The sequence below is a fragment of the Tenrec ecaudatus genome, chromosome 4, assembly GCF_050624435.1.
Source record: "Tenrec ecaudatus isolate mTenEca1 chromosome 4, mTenEca1.hap1, whole genome shotgun sequence".
NCBI lineage: Eukaryota > Metazoa > Chordata > Mammalia > Afrosoricida > Tenrecidae > Tenrec > Tenrec ecaudatus.
Window position 1 is genome coordinate 7,955,024 of NC_134533.1, and position 21,133 is coordinate 7,976,156.

General features: G+C 50.7%; 1 protein-coding gene and 1 pseudogene across 1 annotated transcript; one reads left to right on the forward strand and one right to left on the reverse strand.

Moving 5' to 3' along the window:
- Window positions 1–7,765: 7,765 nt before the first annotated feature.
- On the forward strand, window positions 7,766–8,381 carry LOC142446238 (large ribosomal subunit protein bL35m pseudogene; annotated as a pseudogene).
- A 1,773-nt stretch (window positions 8,382–10,154) lies between these two features.
- LOC142445575 (solute carrier family 22 member 20-like) lies at window positions 10,155–20,869 on the reverse strand. Its single transcript, XM_075547535.1, has 4 exons — window positions 20,821–20,869; window positions 16,511–16,619; window positions 16,126–16,329; window positions 10,155–10,870 (listed from the first exon to the last, which is right to left on the reverse strand). Exons 1-4 carry the CDS (start codon window positions 20,867–20,869, stop codon window positions 10,774–10,776), a joined length of 459 nt encoding a protein of 152 aa, XP_075403650.1. The 3' UTR covers window positions 10,155–10,773.
- Window positions 20,870–21,133: the final 264 nt, after the last annotated feature.

Below are 21,133 nucleotides of genomic sequence, written 5' to 3' on the forward strand. Positions count from 1 at the left end.
CATCCATCCATTGTGTCAAGCACATATGTACATTTGTTGCCATCATCGTTCTCCAAAGAAAGAGTTTTATATAAAAGGTAAGTGTACATTCAGAAAGCATCCCAACCCAGTCCAATCCAAGCCCATTAGTCCGACATTAGCCCCTATGTCTGATACCTATCTACAAAGTCCTCCTCAAACTCGCAAAACACATGCAATGATGCCTACTGCAGGAGGAACGCCAAATCAGTGAACGTGTAAGCATCTCAGCGCTGGCAGGGGTCTCCACACGGCTGCGCCAGCACCCAGGGCAGCATCGGGGTAGGTCCATGCAGCTTCTCCTCAGGGATGTCTTGCAGGAAGTGAGCCTTGCCAGCTGACCATCACAAAGCCAGAGACCTGGTCTGACCATCACAAAGCAAGAGACCAGAGACTCCGAGCCATTGATCTCACCACCCTTCAGTTAACCCCACATGCGTTTATTGGCCAGGTTGGCACAATAAACCTTAACTATAACAGCTGTTAACCACAAGGTCAGCAGTTTGAAACCACTAGCCCCTCCCGGGGAGAAAAGATGAGGTTTCCTCTCCTGTGAAGAGTTAGTCTCAGAAACCCACAGGAACAGCTCCACCATCGGGTCCTAGATGGTCACGATGGTTCACTACGAGTCCTATCAGGTCATCATGGGCCCCCATAGGGTTGTTACGAGTCAGAACTGACTCGATGACTGACTGCCTCTGAACCTGAACTTAAGCCCCATGTTGAAACCCTGTGCTTTACTCTAAGACTGTGTCTGGAACCTGAAGAAATGTTTTCTTGGTAGCCAAGCCATGCAAGTCGCTCCTGGGAGCCACGCTGTGGAAGAAAGCTCCCTTGGCAGAAAAGAATGCCCCATGTCCCAGTGACTCTCTGTGAAACACCACCGTGGCCGCTACACGGTAACTAAGCAACAAAGACTCTTCAAACCCATCACCGTAGAGCCCCCACTTGGCTAGACCCCACTTCTGGCAGCCCACCCTTGACTTTCACGAGCCAGTCACTCCTCAGCAGGTGAGGGCGGTGCAGGACTGACTGCGTGACACCACTTGGCTCTATTGGGCATGGGGTCACCATGAGCAGAACTGACTCAATGGCGCCTGACATCAACACAACAACAGAGCTCCCTGATAACCCCACCCTGGAAACAGTGTGAGTCGTCTCTCCACCACAGGGAGGCAGATGCGTGGGTGGCCATACAGGGGGCACTGAAAGGGATGCACCGCCGGGGAAAGTCCCGGGATCCTTTCGTCTCATCTTTCCACAGGAGGGTTGAAGGCCCTGAGAATGGAATGACAAGGGTCCTGGATGACATGCATGGGTTACGCTACCCCAACGTCAGTGGTTCAAATCCACCAGCCACTCTGCTCCCAGAAAGGCCCAGTGCTGCAGAAACCACCGGAAGTGGTTCTGCTCTGCCTCATCCGATGGCTACGGAAGGGGACGGGTATCAACTCCATGGCTGTGGGTGTGTGAAAGCCAAGACTCACTAAAGATCACCTGCAGACTCCAGGAAGGTGGCGGCCAGATGGCGTCTCCTCCCTAGCACTCTCCCTGCCCCAGACAGGATCCAACAGATTGGGGCCTGTCTCTGCTGTGTTGTGTTACTGTTGTTATGATTGCTGTGTTTTGTAGCGTTCTTGACTATCTGTTATGTAGCTTTCTATGTTTTTCAGTGCAGGAAACCCAGGGCAGGTGAATTGACGGAGACAGTAGCTGGAATAAGGGTTCTTAAGGGGTATGGTAGGTAAGGGAGAGGCAGTGGGACACCGATGTCAAGGAGGACAAGAAGGAAGAAAACGTTTTGAGAATGATTGCGGTGGCGATTGTACAACACCGCTTGATATGACTGAACTACTGAACGGCAGGAAGCCTGAAGGGTGTCCTAACAAGTCCAGGTAAACCAGCCTCTGACAACCGCGGGGTCCGAAGGCACAATTGTACGGTGATAATATATAAAGACCATAGTAAAGGCTTGGAAGATAGGAGACAGAGGAGAGAAGATAAAGGAGTCAGACACATTTCATGGGAGCGTGCTCACCTCAGCCCCTCTTGGTGTCCACGTGGAGGTGGGAGAAGAGAGCTGGAGGAAGAGCATCTTTACTGTCTTGGGATATTTATAGGTAGCCATATGACATGCATATTCATGAGTTACATACAGGTGGTGGTCACCACAGTAATGTCCCTGAGATCACAGGTGAGGAAACCCAATGCCTGCACTGGGGGAAGGCATGAGGGGGGATGGGTGCCTGGGTGGGAGGAGATCATCAAAGAATGTCTGCTCCTACAGGGAGACAGAATCAACCCTGTGCTCACTTTCAGGCAGCAGAGCTGTTAGGGGAGATGCTGTGGGAATGATATTGAAAGCAGGATCATGGACTTGGACTTTACCTTTAACTTACCAGAGTGGTGGCTTTCCTACTAGCTTTCCAGATTCCCTCTAAGTTAGGGAATAGAGTCTTTGCCATATTTCCATCCGTGTCAGCTTTCGACACTGACAAAATGATTTGGCGGGAAGGGGGTGACGGAGAGCTCATGTTGTATGGTTGTATTTATAGGAAATAGGATCCCAGATGGCATCCCGGGTGCCTCCCTCCAAAATGAGGCAAAACTCAGTGGAGGCCACTAGAGCTAGAGCTGTGACTGTCCTGGGGCCCATAATGAAGGGGAAAGGATGCCCGGTGTCTCAGCGGTTAAGTGCTCGGCTGCTGACCACATGGTTAGTGGCTCCCCCTCACCAGCTTTCCCGTGGGAGAAAGGGGTGGCAGTCTGCTTTTGGGAAGATTGACAGTTCTGGAAACCCTGTGGGGAAATTCTGCCCTGTCCCATAGAGCCACCGCGAGTTACAATCGTCTCAGTGGCAGCAGGGTTGGTTCTTTGGGGGTTTGGTTAACAATTGGAGGTGTAGTTACATCATCTGGTGCCACCTTGAGAATGTTAAGAGTGAAGGGGTGGAGTCTAGCCTGTCAATCAGGTCAATGCTCGATGACCTCATTTGGAGGTGCTACGGAGATAAATAGCTCGCTGGAGGCGGGACACACAGACTCTCTGCTTGGTATCCCTTCTGACAACACACATGGAGAACCACGCTAGAGCCCTAGAGCTGGAGGAGCCAAATGGAGACCTATGCCAGCACTGAGATGCTTCCAGCCACTGGATCCACAAGACTTTCCAACCACTGGCCTGTGATGTTCCTGCATTTGGCACTTTTGCATGGTTTTGTGAGTCTAAAGAGGACTTTATAGATTGATATTAACATATGGGCTAATATTGGACATATGGACTTGATCTGGACCTGGCTGGGATGTTTCCCAGTATACAATTGCTCTTTTATATAAAACTCTTTCTTATACATATGAGTGTCCATGAATTTATTTCTCTAGTCAAACCTGGACTGACACAGGAGGTTCCCTGGGGTACAAAGGGTTAACTCTCCTGGCTACTGGTCGAAAGGTTGGAGGTGGGCATCCTCTCAGAGGTGCCCTGTAAGGACATGTTGGCAAGGTATGTCTGAAAGACCAGTCACTGAGACCAAAACAGGTGTCAGAATCAATCCAGGGCCCTTGGCCATTAATGGGAGGTGCTCAAGGGAGTCTTCTGGGTGCTGGGAATGCTCTGTATCTTGGCCTTGGTATCTGGGTGTAGACTCATGTACAGATGTATCCCACTATACGCTGAGATTTTTGAGCAATGAATATATGAAGATTATGTCACAATTAAAATTAAATATATATCTATATCTATATAATCTCTATTTCTAATCTATATATATCTATGTCTATATCTAGTATCTATAATCGAGATATTTATTATCTATATCTATATCTAGTAGCCATAATCTATATCTAGTTCATTTGAAGATTCAGCTCTAGCTTTCCTTGTCTCAACCACCACGGAGAAGGTGACAATATCCCAGCCATCCACCTGCCATCCGGACAGGGGTCGGTGTCCAGGTTTAGACAGGAAGCTCCTCTGAGGTTTAAAAGCTACCACTGGATCCTGGAGCATCTCAGGCACTGCTGACGCTCCCTGTCCGATGGAACGAAGTCCCTCAACAGGTCCCCATCCCTGACACCATCGGTGACATGAGAGCCTGCAGGACCCATCCTAAGGCACAGTAGTGTGATTGAAGGGAATTGTTAAACAGACATCAGACAAAACATGCAAGGGCTCACCTCTTCCATCACAGCAGGAACTGGAGAGAGCGCGCGAGAGCGATTGAGAGAGCGAGAGAGCGAGAGTGAGAGAGAGAGAGAGAAAGAAAGAGAGAGAGACTATATCCTTTCATTGGCTTGTGTATTCTCAGGACATGCAGATGCCATGAATTGCATACCTAGTAAGGTGGGCAGGATCTCAACTCCCGAGGTCCCTGAGCTCATTGGGGGAGACACCCAATGCTAGCATTGGGGGCAGGCAGAGGGGAGTCGTCTGCCCCTGGAGCAGGGCGAACACAGGACACCTGTCTGCTCCTAGAGATCAAGGCCTCGGCCGTGTGCTTGTTAGAGGAACATTAAGGTAGCACTATTGTGGGAGGATACTGTGGGGATGATTTTTAATTAGGATGATGTGACTGGGACTCTGCTCCGGCTCACGCATGTGAAGGCCTCCCTCCACCCAGCATCCTCGCCTTCAGGCTTCTCAATAACGAGAAGCAAGAATTTGTCCTCAGTTTCCCTCAGACTATGAAGGAAGACTTGGTGACTTCATTCCCAAAATAAACCCAAGAAAACCCTATGGGCCCCTAAATGTTGTCAGGCATTTAGACTAGATTCCTCGGGGGATCACTGGGCGTGGGGGCGGGACACCTGTGAGAGAAGAATCTCCCATCTGGCTGAGTGGAGGACGGGGCAGTTGAGGGGAGCCCGCAGTGAGAGGTACTACCTTCATGGCCGCAGCTGTGAACTCAAATCCAGATGATTCCTCCTCTTACCCACGGAGCCCCCTGAGCTGTGAACCACAAGGCACCAGTTCAAACCCATCAGCTGCTCTAAGGGGAAAATATCGGGCTGTGGGACGCAGAAAGATCTCTCCCAAGTTGTCTCCCCCAAATGTATGCCAAACGTAGCTGCTGCTACACATGGTAAACACTTGGAGGTCAATGAAAATAGGTCAGATGTTATCCTCCCCAAGGGTTATCAGCCACCCAGAGCAATCAGACTGTAAAGTCTGTCCCACCCTGAGCAGGACCCACTCCCTGCTGATAAGGATAGTAGATTGTTTCCCTGAAGGAGAGCCCAGGGAGGGCAAGCCCACTCAAGGGCGACCAAGGTTAGTTAAGTTGCTATGTTGAGTCTAGGGTCCACCCATCTTGTCATGTTTACACCTAATCCCTCCTCTTCCCATTGACTGTACACCCCTAGCTCATCCCCTTCCTGTCATGCTTATACCTATTGTACAACCCCTTCCTGTGATGTATGTCTTTACCTGTAATTAGGGGACTTGCAAGCCCCCACAGCTATAAAAGCCTTGGTTAGAAATAAATCGCTCTCTCTCCCACCATCCTCTCCTCCCACTTCCCACGTGGACCACCAAGAGGAGCTGATGTGAGCATGCTACCATGAAACGTGTCTGATTTCTTTATTTTACCGTCTATCTCCATTAGTCCCCATGACTTTACTGTAATCTTTATATATATATTTTAACCATACAATTGCGCTTACTGAACCCAGGATGGTGTGAGGGGCTGGCTCCCCTCACATTGGGCTTTCTGCTTTCATAAAGATTTAGAACCTCAGCGGGGGGGGGGGGGGAGGCTAGGGAGCAGATAGCATTGATAGACTGTGTAACCCCTCTAGGGAGAATCGAACAACAGAACTGTATGTGAACTGATAGATTGGATCACGTAAGATATGGCCCAAACGACAAATGTGCTTGACACAATGGATGGATGGATTTTGCTAAGAGCTGTATGAGCCCCCAATAAAGTGATTTTTTTTTTTAAAAAGGGATATGGTCAAAACCCTATGATAGGGGAGAAGGGGTGATAAGGGAGAGCTGACATCAAGGAGCTCAGGAAGAAAGTGTTTGGACCGGTGTGGTAGCTTGATGTGCTTGAGCCATGGACTGTCAGGGTGTCTGTAAGAGCTCCCAACAAAATGATATATCCTGAAAAAATTTTTAAAGATGTATAGCCCTGGAACCCCCAAGGGGCAGTTCTTTTATTATTTTTTAATTCCCTTAAAAATCATTTTATTGGGGGCTCGTACAGCTCTTATCACCATCCATCCATCCATTGTGTCAAGCACATTTGTATATTTGTTGCCATCTTTTTTTTTAGTTTTTCTTGCCATCATTATTTTCAAAACATTTTTTTCTACTTGAGCCTTTAGTATCAGCTCATTTTTCTCCTCCCTTGCCCACCCTTCCTCCCTCCCGAACTCTTGATAATTTATAAATTATTATTATTTGTCATGTCTTACACTGACTGATATCTCCCTTCGCCCAGTTCTCTGTTGTCCGTCCCCCTGGGAGGGGCCATGTGTCGGTCATTGTGATCGGTGAAGAGTGGTTCGGCTGTGTCCTATGGAGCCCGATGAGTCCGACTGGATTGGATGGCCATGCGCCTGGTTTCTTTTGACACAGGTGGGGTTGCCAGGAGTCCGGTGCTGACTCCGTGGGTGCTGACCCTAACGACAGTGGACCACACCACTGACCCTGGTCGATGCTATGTCCTATCAGGGATTCAGCCCTGCAACATCTCAAGGGTCCAAACTGTCAGAGTAAACCAGCCGCTGACAACCACAGGGACCCCAGGCACAAGTGTACAGTGATAACATATAAAGATCATAGTAAAGTCATAGAAGATAGGAGAGAGTAAAATAAAGGAGTCAGCCACATTTCATGGTAGCATGCTCACCTCAGCCCCTCTTGGTGGTCCACGTGGAGACGGGAGAAGAGAGAGTGGGCAACGATGTCCCCAGGGAATACAAAAAATAGACCTTGGGGCCAGGGCTTGGCACCCCAACAGACTCGATGGGAAGACACTCCTAGGGACCAACAAACAGTCCTTGAACTAACTACAAGCTCTTCTTTTTTGTTGTTGTTGGGGTTTCTTGTCTTTGGTTTTTTGTTGTTATTGTTATTTAGTTTTGCTGTCTTGTTTTTGTGCATGTTATTATCTCAGCTGGACTGTTTAAATAGGATGGGGTAGATGAACAACCTGGAGGAGAAAACAACGGGACTGACAGTTCTGGGGGGACATGGGAGAGGGTGAGGTGGGGGAAAGGAAGTGGTGTTAACAAACCCAGGGATAAGGGAACAACAAGTGATCCAAATCGGTGGTGAGGAGGGTGTGGGAGGCCTGGTAGGACGTAACAAAGGGCAATGTAACCGAGAGGAATTACTGAAACCCAAATGAAGGCTGAATATGATGGTGGGACAGGAAGAAAGTAAAAGGAAATAGTGGAAAGAACTAGGAGGCAAAGGACATTTATAGACGTCTAAATAAAGGCATGTATATTTGTAAATATATTTATATATGATGATGGGGAAATAGATTTATGTGCATATATTTATAGACTTAGTATTAAGGTAGTAGATGGACATTGGGCCTCCACTCAAGTGCTCCCTCAATGCAAGAATACTTTGTTCTATTAACCTGGCATTCCATGATGCTCACCTTCCTGACACAATCGCTGAAGACAAAGCAGTTGCATAAGCAAACATGGTGAATAAAGCTGACAGTGCCCAGCTATCAAAACATATAGCCTCACGGCCCCGCGCGGCCACCATACTGCGAGTGGCTGGTGGCATGGCGTCCCGGGCCTTGGCCGGGGACATGAGAGCTGCTTCAGGAGTCTTACAGCCCTTGAGTATTTTGGCATCTTCGGCCTATCAAAACTGTGCCAAGAATGCGTGTCTTGTCTCTGCATTGTCCACCCGACATTTTACTCAGCTGCAAACACCAGTTGTTTCCTCTGCTCCCAGACTGATTACCCCTGTGGGAAACCTGCCGTGCTGGCTGCCCGCACCAATTCTCAACAGGGTGGGTCCCTTGCTTCCTAGTGTCCTGAAGCTACCAGTCAGAACTCTAACTTACTGCAGTATAAGAAAGGGAAAGAGAAAGACTGTCAAGGCTGCCGTGTATCGGTTTCTTCAACTTCATTCTGGCCTTTGGGTAAGGAGGAAGGCCGGCTATAAGAAAAAGCTGTGGAAAAAGACAGCTGCAAGGAAGAGAAGCTTGAGAGAGTTTGTCTTCTGCAATAAAACCCAGAGAAAACTCTTAAATAAGATGACGACATCTTTCTGGAAGAGGAGAAACTGGTATGCTAATGATCCTTACCAGCTCTACCATGATCGCACAAACCTGAAAGTATAGAGCCGAGGTGTGGGGATTTTTCCCAGCTGCTGAGTGTGTGCCCTTTATGTGTGTGTCTTTGCAAAGATGAATGAGTGTAACTTGATGATGTAAACTGTACCAGCTGATACATGTAATCCTGTCTAAACAACATTAAAACTTAATGGAGTAGACATCCTTGATGTGGTCAGAGGACAAACAAAAACAAAAAACGTATAGCCTCTGGGGTCTTAAAGGCTTGAAGGTGAACAAGCCGCCATCTAGCTCAGAAGTAACACAGCCCACATGGAAGAAGCACACCAGCCTGTGTGATCACGAGGTGTCAAAGGGATCAGGGATCAGGCATCAAAGAACAAAAAAAAAAAATCACATCATTGTGAATGAGGGGGAGTGCAGAGGGGAGACCCAAAGCTCATCTGTAGGCAACTGGACATCCCCTCACAGAAGGGTCATGGGGAGGAGACGAGCCAATCAGGGTGCAGGGTAGCAATGATAAAACAAACAACTTTCCTCTAGTTTCTAAATGCTTCCTACCCCCGCCCCCCCCCACTATCATGATCCCAATTCTACCTTACAAATCTGGCTAGACCAGAGGATGTACAATGGTACAGATAGGAACTGGAAACACAGGGAATCCAGGATGGATGATCTCTTCAGGACCAGTGCTGAGAGTGGTGATACTGGGAGGGTAGAGGGAGGGTGGGGTAAAAAACTGATTGCAGGGATCTATGTATAACCTCCTCCCTAGGGGACGGACAACAGAAAAGTGGGTGAAGGAAGACGTTGGATAGTGTAAGATATGACAAAATAATAGCTTATAAATAATCAAGGGTTCATGAGGGAGGGGGAAGTGGAGAGGGAGGGGGAAAACGAGGAGCTGATGCCAGGGCCTTAAGTGGAGAGCAAATGTTTTGAGAATGATGAGGGCAATGAATGTACAAATGTGCTTTACACAATTGATTGATGTATGGATTGTGATGAGTTGTATGAGCCCCTAATACAATGATTTCTATAAAAGAGAGTGTGGGAGAGAGGAGGAAGCATCTTTACTATTTGGGGATATTTATAGGTAGCCACAAGACGTGCATATTCAGCACCTACATACGTCACAGGGTGGGTGACCACAGTAAAGTCCCTGAGCCCACAGGTGAGGAGATCTAATGCCTGCGCTGGGGGAAGGCATGAGGGGGGCGGGGTACCTCTGCCTCAAAGAATGTCTGCTTCTAAAGAGAATCAACCATGTGCTCACTATAAGGCAGCAGAGCTGTTAGGGGAGGATCTGTGGGAAGGAGAGTTAACTCAGGATCATGTGCTTGGAGTTTATCTCTAACTTACCCAAGTGGTGTCTTTCCCGCTGTGGAACACTAGCTTTCCAGATCCCCTAAGTTAGGGAATATGGTCCCCTTCACATTTCTCTCAGCGTTAGTTCCCCACACGGAACCATCTCCCAGTTCTTCATAGTAGCGAAGCCGGGAACATGAACAAAGGGGGAGATGTCTATCCCTGGCCTGGGCCTTGGCTTACCACCTATTCCCCATGTCTTATTGTGCATGGCCCACTCTGTGGGACCATGGTGGGGGGGGGAGGGGAGTGAAGGCAGGAATGCAGAGCCTCCTACAGAAACATGTGCCAGGTGAGCAGGGACACCCTTTATCGTATCAGGCAGGAAAGAGCTTGTGTCCTCTGAGCGGAGTAAAGTGATTCTGCAAGCTGCTTAGCAGACAGCCTCCTTGAGGTGGGCTGGCAGGGTGGGCCGTGTCGCCCTAACGCTGAAGGACACTGTTTTCAGGTAGAACAAGAATGAACAGGGACGATGTTTAGGATGGGAAAGGCAACAGTTCTTTTATCACCATGAAAACAGTCCCTCCAACATCCTACATGCTGCCAGTTGGCGAACGGAGATGCCCGCCCGGGAATGCACCGCATCCTTGCAGAGTAACACTGAGACGGCGAGACACCCTGACAGGGATGGGTTTGGGGGACAGCAGGCTGAGTAAAGTCAGCCAATCACAGAAGCTCACATATAAGACCACCATAAACAAATAATGTAATGGGGAGGGGGATCGAGAAAACATTTCCATAGCAAAGAAATAGGCTTTGACAGGTACCAGGGGAGGAGGGGCTGCAAGGGAAGAGGCAGTAATAGGTAAGCTAGAGGCTAGAGAGGTGTTAACAGGGGGCGGGGGGACAGGGGGAAGAAGAGCACATCCTACAAAAGATGGGGAGAGAAAGTGGGGGGCATGGGGAGGCTTGATAAGTTGTCGAATGCAAGCTTGAACTGATCTGTAAACTCCCACCTAGTTGACAATGTACCGTAAAAGAAGAGGGCGAGAGGAAGGAGGGAGGGAGGGCAGGAAGACACAGTCCCTCCTGTGGGCTGGCTGTGCCAGCTGTTGGGACCACTGCCCCAGCTTCCCCGCAGGTGTTCCAGGAGCCATCTGGGCACCAGGCTTCGTGCCCCTTTAGATGGTTTCTTTGAGGGCAGACACTGCCATCTGCTGGAGAGAAACTTCTTCACTCTTCTCTTCCTCATCCTTCAAGGCAGGGCCCCCTTTGGCTCTGTTGGAAGAAAAGACACTGTGAACTACTCAAAGGAACCAGGGCTGGGTGGGGGGCAGGGGGTGGGGTGGCCTCTTGCAGGGTGTGCACAGGGCGAGCTTAGGAGATGTTGTGCCGGAAAGCGAGGCCCTCATGGTTGTTGTCGGGTGCCATCAAGGGGGTTCTGACACCACTGGCTCGGTTCTGCATCGTCCCCACTCTCATGGATCATGCCCCTCGTTGGGCCTTTGGCAATGATTTGTGTACTGTGACTGTTGGCTCTCTGTGTGTTTACATTTTTTCAGGACCAAATGAAAGCCATCTCCAACCTGACCTTCCACCAACTCTTGGTTCGCCCTTACACTCCACTGCTGAACCTTCCAACTCTTAATTCACCACCTCATCGTCCTTCCTCAGTAGGAAGTAGTTAAAGACAATAAACGACACCCATTATCACTATTAAGAGTTTGGGTTGTTTGGGCTGGGTCCAGACCGGGCAGCCCCCACCTCCTCTCCGGCTCCTCGGAAGATGAAACCTTAAAGCCCCCGTTCCCAGCCTCTCGGGAGGATGGATGATCTATTGAGCCATGCAACTCCTGCCCCAACACCCCAAAGAGCTAATCTCTCCAGGCCAGGTTTGTGTAGCCCCTTTCCCAGCACTCCAGAGAGCAGGTTTGTGAACAAGATGACTTCCCACGGGTCACATCCTGACTCAAGGCCCTGCAGCTGCAAGAGATAAAAAATTCCCCTTCCTTCTGTTAACATATACTTCCTTAGCTCAAGCCCTACATATCTCCCACCGCCTCACTGACAAGCTATTTCCCTGACCTAACTTATTGGGTCTCAGAACCTGCCCTGGAGCTCAAGATGCTCCTGTCCCTTTCTTTATTCTCCCTTCCCTCTGGGGAGCTCTTTCCCTGCCCGAATAAAGCCACTCTTAACCGGGAACATTCAATGATGGGCTCAGACGAGGACCTGCTTAGACCTGTCGCACCGACACAGAAGCCAAAAGGCTTCCATTGGCCAAACCAGGACGGGGTGAGCATGCAAGCGGTGCAACACACTGGCTAAAATGATGAGAGAAATACTGTGCTGGGTGGTACAGTGCTCAGTAGCCTCAAGGTAGATGGTCCGAGCCCGTCTAGTAGCACTATTGAAGACAGGCCTGGAGATCTGCATCCATAAAGGTGGGCGTCACTTAATAAGAACATGCATTGTGATTATTAATATCTAATCAGTGCTTCCTGATTTTTTTATGATGGCACATCTTCCCTATTTAATTCTGTTACTGCTGTTGGGTTCTTGTGTTGTTTTGTCTTGTTGCTTTGCTCTTTATATGCCATCCAGGATGGGTGCATGTATAGATCCCTCATCTCTTAGGGTGATGGCGGGGGAGGTCAGGAGGCAGGGGTTAAAGACAAGGAGGACAAGAAAGGAAAACAAAGCTCTAAAGTGGATGGTGGCAGGGACGACTGCCCAACTCCTTTGAATATGTTTAACCCACTGAATTGTATGTGAATTATATGTCAATAAAACTGTTCAAATTTAAGAAGAAAAGGCTATGGCTAAGAATTCCTCCCCCTCCTCCCCCCCCCCCCCCGCCGTGGGGCAGTTCTACTCTGTAATGCGTCGGGCTGACCTGCGTCAGAATCCCGCTGCCCACAAAGAGTACGGCTGTTTAAGGATGCAAATGAATACATGAACGGGCAGGAAGTTGGATCAGGAATGGAGTTTTTGTATGGTTTCAAAACAGAACAACCACCACGAAAGATTCCCAAACACTAACGCAGGCCCGGCCCACTGCCATCTCGTTGATCCTGATTCCACTCAGAGTCTTGACCTTGTATCTCATTCCCAAGTCTATCCATCTTTTCACCTTTCACAGTGCAACGACAAATATTACTAATTGTACAGAGGAAAAGAGTAACTTCACGGGGGAGATGCCTAGCAGCTGTCACTTGAGTCAAGTGATCAAAGGGGACATCACCATCGTGGGAGCTGGGGGGTCAGAGCAACCAAGAAGGGGGGCAGGCAGTGGGGGAGGGAAGGGAGGCAGGAGAAGCATTGTGCAAAACAACTGCCAATATGTCAGACAAAAGGAATCCCGAATACAATGTTGCTAATAATAAATTACTTGGATTAAATACAATGTTGCTAATAATAAATTACCTGGATTAAAAACTCTCCCTGCCATTTAGTCGATGCAGGCTCACAGCCTCCCTCTAGGACAGGGTGGAATTGCTCCTGTGGGTTTCTGAGATTAACTCTTTACGGGAGTAGAAAGCTTCAACTTTCTCCCACAGAGTGGCTGGTGGTTTTGAACTGCTGACCAGGTGGTCAGCGTAACCCCCGGGGTTCCTGCTTGAAACGCTGCTGCTGTTGTCATAGCAACCATACGGACTGGTGCCGCACCTTCCTCGTGGTTGTTCCTGTGCCTGAGCCCATTGCTGCAACCACTGTGTCAGTCCATCTCCTGGAGGGCCTGCCTCTTTTTCACCGCCCTGCACTCTAGCAAGCCCGATGTCCTCCTCCAGGGCCCGGTCTCTCCTGATAACACGTCCAAAGTCCGTGAGACAAAGTCTCCCCATCCTTGCCTCTAAGGAGCGCTCCGGCTGGACTTCTTCCAAGACGGACTTGCGTGGCCTTTTGGCCGCCTGTGGTACGTTTAATATTCTTCACCCGCACCCTAATCCAAGCCAGCGATTCTCTTTAGGCCTTTTTTATTCAACGTCCAACTTTCACATGCGTGTGGGGCGATTGAAAGTATGCCTTGGGTCAGGCACACCTTAGACCTCAGAGGAACGCCCTTGCTGTTCAGCACTTGAAAGGGTCTCCAGGTGGGGCGCCCTTGCAGCCGCTGCCTGCCTCTGAGTGCCCCCTGCACCTGACCCACTCCAGTGCACTTGGAATGTACCAGCTGTTAAGGTGACGGGTGGAGACCCCCCACCGATGTGTCCACGTTGTTGATCTAAGCTGTACAGATCCATGGTCTACACCTGAGCTTTCTACTCCTGTAAGGAGTTAGTCTTGGAGCCCTGGGATGAGGGGGGCAGTTCTACCCTGTCCTGAAGGGTCGGGTCGCTGTGGGGAAACACTGACACAATGGCAGGGAGTTTGAGCTTGTTTGCACCTGGTTGACCTGCCCAGGCAGCCCAGTCTGGCCACGTGACCCTCGGGAAACAACCCAGACTTGGCTGGGGTCCCTGAACTATCTCGAACTCTCCTTGTCGGCTTGTGACACAGAGATGAAGACGAAAAGGCTCTGGAGGTGCACAGGGGGCCCACCTCCCCACCCCGCAGGGTGCTGTTTGCCTGGCTGGTCTTCTCGTTGGTACGGCCGCAGCCTTGCTCTGCAAGCCTTCCAAGTGTCACTGTGGGGCCTGGTTTCTCCGTTCAGTCATTTCAGACTCACGATGCTCTACGTGTTGGAGAGTAAAACTGGCTTTCCAAGCTGTGACTTTTCTGAAGCGAGACTGCCAGACACTTCTTCCTGGGCACCTCTGGGTGCAGGTGAAGGACCAGTCTTTCAGTTCGCGGCACCAGACTCAAACTCCCTATCGATGGGTCTGTGCAGGCTCACAGAGACAGCAGAGCTGGCCCTGGGCTTCCGAAGCTGTGACTGTGAACCGGAGTAGAAAACCAGTCTTCCTCCCTTGGGAGAGAGCTGGTGGGTTTGAGCGGCTGACTTCTTGGATCACAGCCCAACATGGAATCACTACGAGTGAGAAGCCGCTGTGTCACGCTGGCTGCAGCCAGCACCGTCACAGGCAGCCCAAGAGACTTGGTTCTCTCCGGACAACAAGATGTCACCTGAGATGCTGAACTCGGTACCCGTGTTTCACGGGACCAGGGCACGAGAATGACACATGGTGTGGTATGCAGGAAATCCTTATGCTTGTGGGTAGAATTCCGTTTGGGACCAGCCCTTTGTCATGTGAAGGAGGCAGTATTCGTGTAGATGGCTTAAATCAATCTCTTTTTAGTTATGAAGGAGCGGATTAAACGAGCAAGCAGAAACGGAGGGATCTTAAGAAAACTGCCATGAGCTTTCCAAGGGCCAACCCTCAGAGAGGACAGAGAGAGAGCACCGTCCCCTAGAAGCAGCACCGCAGCCCCCGGAACAGCAAAGCTTCCTGACTGCGATGGAGTAGGACAGGCTAAGGGACCTGGTGGTGTGGAGGGTGATGCACTGAAATGTCCACAAGGTCAGCTGTTCAAACCCTCTGGTCACTCTGTGGGAGAAAGACGAGGCCGTCTACTCTGGTAAAGATTGAACGTCGTGGAAACCCTAAGGGGCAATTCTACTCTGCCCTGGTGGGTCACCATGAGTCCATGCCAACTTGGCGGTTTTGTTTGGGAAGACACATTGGGGAGGCCTGGTGGCACTGCCAGGTCAGCCCTGGGCTGCTGACCTCAAGGTTGATGTTCAACCCTGACCAGCTGCTCTGAGCAAGAAAGGTGAGGTGAGCTGCTTCCCTAAAGATCTATAGCCTCAGACACCCGACATGGGATTGCCATGTGTCCCGTAAGGGTCCCTGGTCACGTAGTAGTTGTGCATCGAGCTGCTAACCATAAGGGCGGCAGTTCAAAGCCACCAGCGCTCCTCGGGAGAAAGATGGAGCTTTCTACTCCCATGGACCCGCAGGGGCCGGGAGGGAGAGGGGAAATGAGGAGCTGATCACAATGGGCTCAAGTAGAGAGCAAATGTTTGGAGAATGATGATGGCAATCAATGTACAAATGTGCTTGACACCATGGATGGATGGATGGATGGATTGTGGTAAGAGTTGGACGAGCCCTCAATAAAATGATTTAAAATGAAACAGAAACAACCCACCGGAGCAGTGCTCCCCTGTCCCGGAGGGTCGCTGTGAGTCCAGGTCGACCGGAAGGCATGAGTTTGGTTTGGGGGTCATGTTGAGTCCCATTGACTGGAGGGCAGTGACTGGGTTTTTGATTATCTATGAGTCGGCATCGGCTGGACGGCAGTAGGTTTGGGTTGGGTTTTGGTTTCTGAGTTCTACTGACTTGATGGCAGGGGAGTGTGTGTGGGGGGGTGGCCGCGGGTGTTTGGTCTCTTCTTCTTGCTAAACGTCCATTCCTCCTTGGGTCTGTTCTGACTGAAGCCGTGAGTAGTCTTTCCCTGGCCCCAGGCCAGCTCTCACAAGGACCTCTCAGAGCCCCAGGGAGACCATTTAGATGACTGGCCCTTCAGTCGTAACACTAACCCGCCACCCTTGAGGGCTGCTCTGGCCCACTGCACCCAGAGCCCCTCACCTCCTCTCCATCGCCTCGATGGTCTCCACCAGGGGCATGTTCCGGGTCTCAGCCAGGAGGCAGATGGCCAGGCCAGCCAGGATCGAGGTGACTCCGAAGCCCACGGGCGGCAGGACGGCGTTGACCTCCTCAAGTGTGGTGACCAGAGGGGCCACCAGACCTCCAAGGCGGGCGTTGACCGAGGCAAAACCCATCCCCATCTGCCTGTTGGAGGAGCAGGGCCGGTCAGCACTGTACCCTGGACACCCCCGCCCCACCCCCACCCCACGTACCACAGTGGCTCGGGAGCTGCGGGCTGATCAGAGAGGGGAGGGCACCCCACTTTGGCCAGCATGCGTGGGAGATGTCCGTGTGGGAGGCTCACCTGCTCCCCCCATGCACCCACCTGATCTCCGTGGGGTACAGCTCGCCCGTAAACAGGTACACACAGATGAAGGAGCTGGCCAGGCAGCCTTTGCCCAGCGCGGCCTGAGCCGTGCGCAGGATCTGCAGGTCTGGGGAAGGCGGGAGGGGGCTCAGTACCCAAAGTCCTGTCTTACACTCCACAGACTGGTACCATATGATGAGCATGAGAAGGGAGGAGGTGTTTAAAAACTGTGATGAGGATGGTACAGCTCTTCTCGACGTGGTTCAACTATTGAATTGTCTGATATGTTGAACTACCCGCCAATAAAACTATTTAAAAACAACAGACTGTGGACAGCGAGTACAGAACTTTCACATGCACTCCCCAAACCAAACCAAACCACAAGGCTTGATGGCATGAGTTGGGGTTTTGGTTTATTTAGGAGTCGGCTTGGGTTGGTGTTTGGTTTCTCAGTCCTACTGACTCAGGCAGGGGTGTCCTGGGGGAGGGGGTTCTGGTCTGTTCTTCTTGCTAAGCTTCCATTCCTCATTGGGTCTGTTCTGCCTGGCTCCCGGCCAGCTCTCACAGGGACCTCTCAGAGCCCCAGGGCACCAAGGGTCCCCCCCCCCCCCTACCGCCTGGGTTCCAGCTGGCTCCAAACAGCCCTTTTCAGCCATATGCCTCCTCACTCCCTCATTTTCATTTATCTGCCAGCAACTCCTGCTGGGTGTCAGGGTGAGCTTTGGAGTGAAACCCCCAAACTCACTGCCCTCTAGTCAACTGTGACTCACCCAAGCTGACAGGACAGAGAAGAACCGCCCCAGAAGGCTTCTGAGGCTGTCGACTGGTGGAAGCCGTGAGTGGCTGGTGAATTACAACCACCCACCTTTCACGAGCAGCCGAGTGTTTAACCATGGACCCCACCAGGCTCTGCCTTCAAATCCCGACCGTGACCTCAGAGGGGTCTCACCTCGCTGAGCCTCGTCTCCTCAGCTGTAACGTGAGGGGAAGCCCAGCCCTGGCTTCACGGCTCATCACAGGCTGACACGGTGCTTAGTGCCCATTAAACATGTCCGGCTATCGTTCCCACGCTGGTCACGCTGTCATTTATACCTGGCAAAGCCGTAGATCTAAATACCCAAATCACAATTCCTACGCCCAGCATCGGGCAAGGGTGGGAGAGATTTCAGGCAGACCCTGCCTGATGGCACTTCACTAAACCACAAAAAAAGCCCAAACAAACTCACTGCCAAGGAGTTGCTGCCGACTCACAGGACCCCATAGGACAGGGTAGAACGGCCCCTGTGGGTTTCTGAGACTGTAACTTTTGGGGGGAGTAGAAAGCCTCATCTTTCTCCCATGGAACTCCTGGTGGTTTTGAACTGCTGACCTTGTGGTGAGCAGCCAGCCCAGCGAGTAACCACGATGCACAGTGCTTCACAGACATGGTCTTCCACGGATGGAAGGTCTGTGGCAGCCCTGGGGACGGCCAGTCTCCCACCAGGGGGCGCTCACTGCCCATCTCTGGCTCACCTTTTGGCCGTTCTCTGCTATTTCACAAACGTTTTCAAAGTCCCGTCTTACACGCAATAGACTGTGGCTCAATACCATGAGCACGAGAAGGGAGGAGATGCTTAAAAACTGTGAAGACGACGGTACAGCTCTTCTCGACGTGGTTCAACTATTGAACTGTCTGAACCGCTGGATTGCATGCCAATAAAACGTAAACAAAATAGACTGTGGTACAGGAGTACACAATGTTTACAAGCACTCCCCAAACCAAACAAAGCCAAACTCACCGCCACGGAGTCCATTCTGACTCATGGTGACCCTCGGACAAGCAGAGCTGCCCCCGCTAGTTCCAGAGACTGACGGGTGTAGACAGCCTCATCTCTCTCTCGCGGAGCGGCTGGCAGTTTCAAACTGCTGACCTTGCAGATCTCAGCCCAATGCATCCCCACTGTGCCAGCAGGGCTCCTGTTTCGTGTGCACTAGGAAGGGCTCAAGTTGTGTTCATTTGTTTTTATCCAGTACAATCATGTTATTCAATGCAGTAAAATAATTAAAAAGTAGACCCTTTTTTAGGGTGGGTGGCACCTGGGTAGCTTAAGGAGCTTCGGTGGCCTCGTGGGCTCTAAGCCGGGCTGCACCCCCAGGTCAGCAGTGAAGACCAGAGGCTCCGTGGAAGAAGGAGGTGGCCTCTTAGAACTTAGAACCAGGGAGGGAGGGGGTAGGTGGGAAATGAGCTGAGACCAAGGGCTCAAGTAGAAAGAAAATGGTTTGAAAGGATGAGGGCAACATATGTACAGATGTGCTAACACTATGGATGGATGGATGGGTTGTGATGAGGGCTGTAAGAGCCCAATGAAATGATTAAAAAGGAAGAAAAAAAAAGACTTAGAACCTCAGAAACTTACAAGGCCAGCTCTGCTCTGTCCTACAGGGCCATGATGATTGGGATTAACTCAATAACAGTGACTTTGATTTTTTAATGGTTTATTCAATTATCCAAAGCAGGGTTTTCTACATTTTAAAAAATATGTACTTCTACAATGACAGTTATTTTTTAAACCAAGTTTTGTGATTTTCTTAAAGGTCCCCAGGACCTTTAAGATATGCCACCAAAGTTAAGAAACACTACTTGGTTTGAAATATCAGAGGTCCCTGGTGGCATAGTGGTTGTGCATTGGACTGTGATCTATAAGGTTGGTAGTTCAAAACCACTGGCTGCTCCTTGTGAGAACAATGGGGCTTTTTCTACTCCTGTAACTGTCAGAAACTGACTGGGGAAGTTCCACTCTGTTGTACAGGGTCGCCGTGAGTCAGCATCAATTCAATGGTGGTGGATTTTGAATGGGTTTTAGAGAGTCATAACAAATCAGGATCTAATCTGGAAAAGAATATTTATGATATGTCACACCATAACATCCACCACGCGTCTTGTCTGTCAGTTCGTTGAACTGCGGTGGCTTGTGTGCGGCTGTGATGCTGGAATACGTCACTGGTATTTCAAAGACCAGCAGGGTCACGCAAAGTGGACAGGGGTCAGCAGCAGTTCCCGATGAAGAACAGTGTGGCATTGGACCAGAGGAAGGCTTCTTAACAACCTGCGATCTGCAGATGCTGAAAGCTTGCTCGCTGAAAGCGAGAACTTGGAAGCACTGGCTGATGGAAGATCTAGGTTATAGCCTTCAGCATGGATTATCACTCACCTGTACACATGTATGTGCATATGTGTATATACACAGTGTGCATGCATGTCTATATGTATGTACACGTGTGTGTGCAAGTGTGTATATGCACATGTGTATGTGTATACATGGGTGTGCATGTGTGCACATACATTTTGCGTATGATATGTGTATATACATACGGGGCCTCAAAAGTTGTGGGAAATCCCATGATCTTTCAATTCCATTTCCCACAAACTTTGTGACCCGCTCTCAGACAGAATGCATCTCAATGGTGAGTAGCAATATGCACAAGGTGAGTCTAAAGTATCCCTGTGACGTCACAGACATGTTCTTAAGTGACTGCAGCGTGACGCGGTTGTCCCTCGCCAGCCTCCACCGAAGACCCCCATCTGAAGGCGTGTTCCCAGCACTCTGGTTCCTCCTCAGTGAACTCTGCACCTTTCCACCGAGACCACATCTGGACTGCAGTCCAGCCTCCCCAAGGGACTCAAGCTGAGTCCCTTTTAAATGCTCTTTGAGTTTGGGGAGCCAAAAGAAGCCAGCAGGGGCCAGTTCAAGGCTGCGGATGGATGGTATGTGGTTTCCCGGCGGAATTCTCGGAGGCCAGCCCATGCCGCCATAGAAGAAGGAGCAGGCGTGGCATTGATGGAAACCTCGGGGGCTTTTCCTCCGTTTCCTTGAAACAGCTTCACACTAAGGCCCCGTGATGGGCCTGACAATCGAGATTTGGGGATCCCATAAAGACAGTTGCTGTCACCCTCTGAGCTGAGCCCTCTGCCTGGATGCCCCGTGAGCTACTGCTTTGATGGGACCCCCTCCCTCCTTATTTTGAAGGGCACCTTAATGTCAGGAAGCCAAGCGTAAGGGTCAGAGATCATCCGGATTGCAGAGACAACTGGGCCAACCTCCTCTGTTTAAACGCTGTGCTTGGATTAACGCTTACACTGTTTTACTTCGACTACGCCTGCGTGCATACGGACTGGGCCCCGAGCAGTAACACTTACTGTCCTTACCCTTTCACACACACACATGCACACACAGACATGAGCCTCAGTGAATCTACCCATAGGAAGAAGACCGGGATAAATCATGTCAGACTAGCAACCGTACCAGCCACAAGGAGGACGGCTCATCACCCTCATGGACCCATCTTACAGGTGAGGCACTGCAGCTCGGAGACTCTTGGACAAGCGACTGAGGCCATGGTGGCGAAGCTGGGCCCCAGCTGGGCCGCACTGGCACAGTTCACGCATGGCTGGAGCCAGGACTCTCAACCTGGCTGCCCGCTCCCTGGGAAGTTTTTAAAATGGAAGTTTGGGCCCCACGCCTTGAGGTTCCAGTTGCTCTGGCCTGGAGTGTGGCCTGGACACTGGGAGCTGTCGAAGGTCTGCAGGTGACGATAATGACAGCCGGGTTGGCTAACCACCGGGTGGGAGGGGGGCACTGCTCTGATTCAGATGTGAAGCCC

Bases quoted from the DNA above. Each gene is read 5' to 3' on its own strand.
- LOC142445575 (XM_075547535.1), bottom strand. From the start codon at position 20,869: ATGGCCTCAGTCGCTTGTCCAAGAGTCTCCGAGCTGCAGTGCCTCACC. The intron at 16,620-20,820 runs GTAAGATGGGTC...CGCCTTCCCCAG, and splicing joins CGAGCTGCAGTGCCTCACCT to ACCTGCAGATCCTGCGCACG. The intron at 10,871-16,125 runs GTGAGGGGCTCT...TTCTTCCAACAG, and splicing joins ATCGAGGCGATGGAGAGGAG to AGCCAAAGGGGGCCCTGCCT.